Source organism: Balaenoptera musculus, chromosome 7 (assembly GCF_009873245.2).
Source record: "Balaenoptera musculus isolate JJ_BM4_2016_0621 chromosome 7, mBalMus1.pri.v3, whole genome shotgun sequence".
NCBI classification, from domain to species: domain Eukaryota; kingdom Metazoa; phylum Chordata; class Mammalia; order Artiodactyla; family Balaenopteridae; genus Balaenoptera; species Balaenoptera musculus.
This window is the reverse complement of record NC_045791.1, coordinates 112,832,968-112,840,586: the sequence shown is the minus strand read 5'-3', so window position 1 is coordinate 112,840,586 and position 7,619 is coordinate 112,832,968. Positions and strand designations below refer to the sequence as shown.

At 48.4% G+C, this 7,619-nt stretch overlaps 1 protein-coding gene across 15 annotated transcripts in view; it reads right to left on the bottom strand.

Annotated features, from left to right (window-relative positions):
* SNED1 (sushi, nidogen and EGF like domains 1) overlaps positions 1-7,619 on the bottom strand; it is a 91,197-nt gene that overhangs the window by 7,702 nt on the left and 75,876 nt on the right. For 8 of the 15 annotated variants that reach the window (XR_005020571.1, XM_036857506.1, XM_036857505.1 and 5 more), the window contains 2 exons: positions 6,926-7,042; positions 6,071-6,161 (listed from right to left, as the gene is read on the bottom strand). The exons of 4 other annotated variants lie outside the window; for them this stretch is intronic. Coding sequence is in view for 10 of the 11 variants with exons in the window: in XM_036857506.1 (XP_036713401.1) it covers positions 6,071-6,161; positions 6,926-7,042 (208 nt within the window). In the remaining variant the exon portion in view is untranslated. Of the gene's footprint in view, positions 1-4,324; positions 5,680-5,812; positions 5,920-6,070; positions 6,162-6,925; positions 7,043-7,619 lie in introns of those variants that run through there. 3 more of the 15 variants (XM_036857510.1, XM_036857511.1, XM_036857509.1) reach the window with 3 other exon arrangements.

Below are 7,619 nucleotides of genomic sequence, written 5' to 3'. Positions count from 1 at the left end.
AGAAAAAAGATAGTGCAAGACGGTGACCCAGAGAGAAGGGGAACAAGATGAGCTCTGTGATGGTCCTGGAATTCAGCCTGGAGGCACTTTTTGGACTGTGTTGTGGGTTAGGGAGAATCCAAGCAGTGGTTACACTGAGTGGGCAAAACAGATTGGAGTTGGGGAGGCAGAGGAAGCTGAAATTTGTGGGTCAGTACGGAGAGGAGGGAGCTATGCAGAGAAAGAGCTCCAGAAATCTGGAGGGGGCGGTCCCCTTGAAAATTAAGCTATGTGTGCATAGGGTGAGTAAAGATGGGCAACGAGGAACTACTGAGGAGCTGCACAGTTCCCAGAGCCAGAGTGGAGAGATCTTGATTAATAGTAGGCTGTTCCAGAGAAATAGAAACCCCAGAAAGGAGAAAGGCCTTGCCTTAGAAGTGGGGCAGAATTAACCCCAGAATAGAGGCTATGCTAAAGCCACCCTAAAACAGGCCTCAAAAGGATCCATCTAAACTGCTTTGCAAAAAGCAAAAAGCCAGAAGTAAGACAAAGGAACAGGACAAGGATGCCCACTCTCACCACTTCTATTCAGCGTAGTACTGGAAATCCTAGGCACAGCAATCAGATAAGAAAAAGAAGTAAAAGGTATTTAAATTGGAAGGGAAGAGGTAAAACTGTCACTATTTGCAGATGGCAGATACTCTATATAGAGAACACTGAGGTTGCCACACAAAAACTGTTAGAACTAGTAAGTAAGTTCAGCAAGGTAGCAGGATGCAAGATTAATATACAGAAATCTGTTGCACTTTTTTACACTAATAATGAAATATCAGAAAGAGAAAGTAAAAAAAAAAAATCCTGCTTAAAATTACATTTTAAAAAAGCCCTAGGAATAAAGTTAACCAAGGAGGTGAAATACCTATATGCTGAAAACTAAAACATTGATTAAGGGAACTGAAGATGATTCAAAGACATGGAAAGATATCCCGTGTTCTTGGATTGGAAGAATTAATATTATTAAAATGGCTGTACTATCCAAAGCAATCTACAGATTTAATGCAATCCTTATCAACACAGCTATGACATTTGTCACAGACCTAGAACAAATAGTCCTGAAGTTTATATGGAACCACAAAAGACCACAAATTGCCAAGCAATCCTGAGAAAAATGAACAAAGCTGGAGGTATAACCCTTCCAGACTTCAGACTGTACTACCAAACTACGGTAATCGAAACAGTGTAGTATTGGCACAAAAACAGACATACAGATCAATGGAACAGAATAGAGAGCCCAGAAATAAACCCATACACCTATGGTCAATTAGTCTTTGAAAAGGAGGCAAGAATATACAATGGCGAAAAGACAGTCTCTTTAACAAGTGGTGTTGGGAAAGCTGGACAGTTACATGTAAATCAGTGAAATTAGAACATTCCCACACACCACATACAAAAATAAACTCAGAAAGGTCTAAAGACCTAAACGTAAGATGTGACACCATAAAACCCCTAGAAGAGGACATAGGCAAAACGATCTTTCACATAAATTGTAGCAGTATTTTCTTAAATCAGTCTCCCAAGGCAAAAGAAATAAAAGCAAAAATAAACAAATGGGACCTAGTCAAACTTAAAAGCTTTTGCACGGCAAAGGAAACTATCAACAAAACAAAAAGACAACCTACGGAATGGGAGAAAATATTTGCAAACAATGTGACTAACAAGGGCTTAATTTCCAAAACATACAAACAGCTCATACAACTCAACAACAAAAAGACAAACAACCCAATCTAAAACTGGGCAGAAGACATAAATAAACATTTTCCCAAAGAGGACATACGGATGGCTAACAGGCACATGAAAACATGCTCAACATCGCTAATTATTAGAGAAATGCAAATCAGAACCACAATGAGGTATCACCTCACACCAATCAGAATTGCTATCATCAAAAAGTCTACAAATAGTAAACGCTGGAGAGGGTTTGGAAAAAAGGGAACCTTCATACACTGTTGGTGAGAATGTAAATTGGTGCAGCCACTTTGGAGAACAGTATGGAGGTTCCTTAAAATACTAAAAATAGAGTTACCATGTGATCTAGCAATCCCACTCCTGGGTATATATCCAGAAAAAAGGAAAACACTAATTCAAAAAGATACATGAACCCCGATGTTCATAGCAGCACTATTTATAATAGCCAAGACTTGGAAACAACCCAAGTGCCCATCGACAGACGATTGGCTTAAGAGGTTGTGGTACATATATACAACAGAATATTACTCAGCCATAAAAAAGAATGAAATATTCCCATTTGCAGCAACATGGATGGACCTAGGGAATATTATGCTTAGTGAAGTGTGAAAGACAAATACTATACGATATCATTTATATGTGGAATCTAAAAAATAATACAAATGCATCTATATACCAAACAGAAACAGACTCACAGACATAGAAAACTTATGGTTACCAAAGGGGAGAGGTGGCAGGGGGAGGGATAAATTGGGAGTATGGGATTAACAGATACAAACTACTATACATAAAATAGATAAGCAACAGGGATTTACTGTATAGCACAGGAAATTATACCCAATACCTTGTAATAACCTGTAGTGGAATATAATCTGCAAGACAAACAAAAAACCAAACCAAAAAACCCAAAAAACTGAATCACTGTGCTGTACACGTGAAACTAATGCAATATTGTAAAGCAACTTTACTTCAATAAAAAAATTAAAAACAAAAATAAAACAAAAACAAACATTCTTGAAAAGAATGCCAAAAAAAAATAAAATTCCAACAGTCTGTACCATAAAGTTTATAATGTCTAACATCCCAACAAAAAAATTACAAGAGTATCAGTCATACAAAGAGTCAAGAAAATGTGACCCATAAACAGGAAAAAAAATTGAATAGAAAAACACCCAGAAATGAGAGCAATAACTGAAATAGCAGACATCTGTTATAAATTTGCTGTACACGTTCAGTGATGTAAAGGAAAATATAAACATAATGAGAGAAGTGGAGGCTCAAAGAAAGAACTAAATGGAACTTCTGGAGATGATCAAACACAATATCTGGGACTTCCCTGGTGGCGCAGTGGTTAAGAATCCGCCTGCCAATGCAGGGGACACAGGTTCAATCCCTGGTCTGGGAAGATCCCACATGCTGTGGAGCAGCTAAGCCCATATGCCACAACTACTGAGCCTGCGCTCTAGAGCCCATGAGCCACAACTACTGAGCCCATGTGCCACAACTACTGAAGCCCGCACGCCTAGAGCCCATGCTCTGCGATGAGAAGCCACCGCAATGAGAAGCCCATGCACCGCAACAAAGAGCAGCCCCGCTCGCCGCAACCAGAGAAAGCCTGTGCACAACAACGAAGACCCAACACAGCCAAAACAAAACAAAACAAAAAACCACACTATCTGAAATGAAAATTTTGCTGAATGGGATTAATGGTAGGTTAGACACTGCAGAAGAAAAGATCAGTGAAATTGAAGGCATAGCAATACAATCTATCCAAAACAAAGTAAAGAAAAAAGAGTGAAAAAAAGGAAAAGAGCCTCAGTGACCTGTGGGACAATATCAGTCTAATACGTGCTTAATTGGAGTCCCAAAAGAAGGAGAGAAATGGATGCATAGAAAAAGTGTTTGAAGAAGTAATGGCTAAAATTTTCCAAATTTGATGAAAGCTAAAACCACAGAGGTGAAGCTGAACAAACTCCAGAGAGTAAAAACACATGTACATAACCTACCAAAGCACATCATAATTAAATTTCCCAAAAAACAGTAATAAAGAGAAAACGTAAAAGCAAGCCACAGGTGATGGGGACCACGTTACATATAGGGGAACAAGAATAAGAGTGACTGAAGTTTTCCCATCTGAAACTGCAAGCCAGAAGACAAAGGAATGACCGACCTCTTTGAAGTGCTGAAATTTGAAGAAACCACAATTATCAACCAAAACTTCTGTGTTCAGCAAATGTGTCTTTTGAAAATGAAGGTGAAATAAAAGCCTTTTCAGACAAACAGAAGCAAAGGGAATTCATCACCAGCAGACCTGCCCTATAAGAAATGTTACAGTGAGCTCTTTAGGCCAAGGTAAATGGTACCAGATGGAATCTTAGATCTGCACGAAGGCATGAAGAGCGCTGGAAACGGTAGACGTGTAAGTCCCTACAAAAGACTTTATACTCTCAACATTTTTAAAAAAGATAATTGTCTGTTGAGAGCAAAAGTAACACACGGTGTCGTTCATAGCATATGTGGAAGTAAAACGTCTGGCAGTGATAGAAAGGGGAAGTAGAAGCTTGCTGTTGCATGTCTTCCATGATACTGAAGTTGTGTTGTAATTCAAGGTATATTGTGATCAGTTGAAGATGCATATTTTAAATCCCAGAGCAGCCACTAAAGAAAATAAACCAAAGAGGTGTATCAGTGAGCCAACAGTACAGGTAAAATAGAATCCTAAAAAATAATCCAAAAGTAGGCAGGAAAAGAGAAAGTAACAAAGATAAGATGGGACAGATAGAAAACAATATGTTAGATTTAAACCCAATCACATCAGTCATTTTATTAACATGTAAATGGTCTAAACACCCCAATAAAAACCAGAGATGTCAGACTGGATGTACGGCAAGACCCTCGCGAATGCTAAATACAAGGAAGTCCCTTTCAGATGCAACAGGTTGAAAGCACTGGGTGGAACGCTATGGGCACGTGCAGGGCTCTCCCAGTCAGGTACTTGGTGGTCGCCCCCGGTGCTGGTGTAACTAACACAGTTGGAAGACGCAGGTGCGGGGGCTCTGGAGTGCCATTCCACAAAGTCCAAATTCAGGGGCCTGTAAACCTGGGTTCCCAAGTCCCAGTGCAGCTCAGTGCCTCTGGTGTGTCCCTGCTGCGTGTCACGCTGGCTTCATGTCCAGGCTCAAGTCAAGCCTTCTGTCTTGCCTTCCTGCATCCCATCCCAGTGGTCTTTAAACATGTCAGGTGTCACTTCAGCTCAGTGTCCTTCAGTAGCTCCCCACTTCCCAGAGGACACATGCAGGTCCTTCCTTGGGGTTCCAAGGCCCACCCTCCACGCCCCCTCGCTCGCTCGGCTCCAGCCCTGCTGGCCTTCCTGCTCCTTAGACGGGCGGGCAGTCTCCTGATTTCAGGGCCTCGGCAACAGATACACTCTGACTGGGCCATTCTTCCCTCAGATATCTCCGCCCGCCCATGTCTGGTCATGTCACCTTCTCCATGAGGCTTCCCCTGCCACCCTGCCGAATGCTGCTGCCACCCCCTCCTGCGCCCCGGCCCTGGCTCTCCTGGCCCTGCGTATTCCTTTCTTCCATCCTCCTTTAGCGCTTGCCACCATTTAAAACACTGCAGGACAAACTCGTGCTTCTTGTGTACTGTGACTCCCTCAGCTAGAACGTCAGGACTCCCAGGGCAAGACTTTGGCCCGTTCGGCTCGCTGATGTGTGCCGAGTGTTCCGAACCACGCCTGGCACACGGGAGGTGCTCGTCCGTATTTGTGGACGAAGTAGGTTGTAAGTATGACCCATGGAGTCAAGAGTGTTAGCAAGAAAGGTGCTAAGAGGTGGGCTCGGCAGACTCCCTCCTCAGCCCGTCTTACAGATGGGGAAACTGAGGCATGAGCGCCTTGCCCAGGGCTGTGTCGGGAACTCACGGCAGAACCAAGACTCGAGGTCTCCTGTGCTGAGAAGAGGAGGGGCACTTGCTGGAATCTCTCCGCGTGCCCTGCCATCCCGGGAAGGGAGGCTGATGCCACTCCAGGGCGCCAGGAAGGAAGGCCTGAGGGCAGGAGCACGGGATCCCGCTTCTAGGGGAAGGAAGGCCCGAGGGCAGGAGCAGGGGATCCCGCTTCTAGGCCTCATGTGGCTCTGCTCCCAGCTGCACAGCCTTAGGCAAGTTTTTCAGCCCTTTTGCCTCAGTTTCCTAACTTGTCGCATGGAGGGGGTGGGTGGTCAAAGCAAGCCCCTTCCGTGCTGTGACTACTAGACCTCAGGGGCCTGTGCGGACAGGGCGGAAGCATCTGAGGGTCAGGAACGTGCTACACACGTGGTGAAGGCGGAGGGGAGGGACTTACACGTGGTGACAGACGCCTCCTTCCCAGACCGGAAAAGACTTTGTCTCCGAGAACAGCCGTGTGCAGGGCTGGGGCACCTTTCTGCAGGCTGCTGGCACAGAGGAAAGGGCCGTCGCTTACAAGGAGCTCGAGGCCACGGTTGCCCTCTTCCTGCAGCCACTGTAGGTCCGGGGTTCTGCCCAGCCACTTCCCGGGCTGGCGGCCCTGTCCCCGGGGCTGCTGAGCGACTGCGGGTGCTGCTCTGGGTGGGGGCCCTGGGAGCCTGCAGGCTGGCTTCCCTCGGGGCTGGTCGTCCCCGGGGCTGCTGAGCGACTGCGGGTGCTGCTCTGGGTGGGGGCCCTGGGAGCCTGCAGGCTGGCTTCCCTCGGGGCTGGTCGGAGGCTCTGGGCCTGGCAGGCTCAGGGCTGTGTGGCTCGCGTGGGAACTTCTGTCCACGAGCCTCTCGTCCTCAGCCCGGAAGTCAGAGGCAGGCCCGTGGCCCTTTTCCCTCCCACCGCCTTGTTTGGTCCCCAGGCGAGAAGAGCCCCCTCCTCCCCCCCTCCCTGTGGAGCGGCTGTCGCTGGGTCCCTGTGACTGTCCCAGAGCCCCCAGTTATCTAGGCAGCACCTTTCACCCTGGCGCTTCGGGGCAGTGGGAGGCCTGGCGGCTCACTGCCTGCCAGCCTCCCTCCCTGGACGCTTGGAGGTCTGGGGCACCGTGGCCAGGCCCCTGTCCCGGCACCTCATGGCTGGAGGTCCTTGCGGCAAACCCCCCCTGGGGCCAGCGGTCCCATCGGAGCCTGCCGTCACAAGCGTGTCGAGGCCAGGCCCCAGCCCCAGTGACCCTAGCAGGCGAGGGGAGCGGCCCCAAACTTACCAAGCTCACAGTGTCTGCCTTTGAACCCCGGGCTGCAGTTACAGCTGCGGGCATCCTCACCAGGCACACAGGTGCCTCCGTTCTGACAGGGGTTTTCTGAACAGTTCCCAGGGGCACCTGTGAACGGCCACGAGCGGTTAGTCTCGGGGCCCCACGGGAAGGCCTGACAGCGTTCCCAGGTTGCTGCCTCTTGCTGCCCCCAACACCAGTGGGCCCTAGGGGTGGTCGAGAGCAGAGGCAGAAGACTGGCCTCAGTGTGCTCAGCCCTGACCCCGTTTCCTCGAGGGAGAGCGGGAGGGCTCTCGGTGCCGAGCCGTCGTCACAAGGCAGAGGAGCCTCGGCTCACAGCTTAGGTCATGGCTGCACTCTGGTCGCCTGTGGGAGAGACTGCCCGCTCTGCCCTGGCCTGTGCCCCCTGCCCCACACTTCTGCTGACTTTGCCCCGCTGCACAGGGCTTCTTCTACTTGGAACACAGAGGCCAACCCTAGAGAGCCCTCCTCATCCTCCAGCGCCTGTCCCCGAGCCGCCTGTGTGTCCCCAGCGCCAGCCCCAGGCGGCCTCTGTGCAGGACTCTGCTGGCGTCTGTGCCCCTTGGGCTGCCGTCTGCCTTCCGCACTGCGGGAGCTGGAGGCGGGTTGGTCAGTGGTGCTGCCTGGGAGGGGCAGACCTGTCCCCCCCCCTTAGAGTCCACTG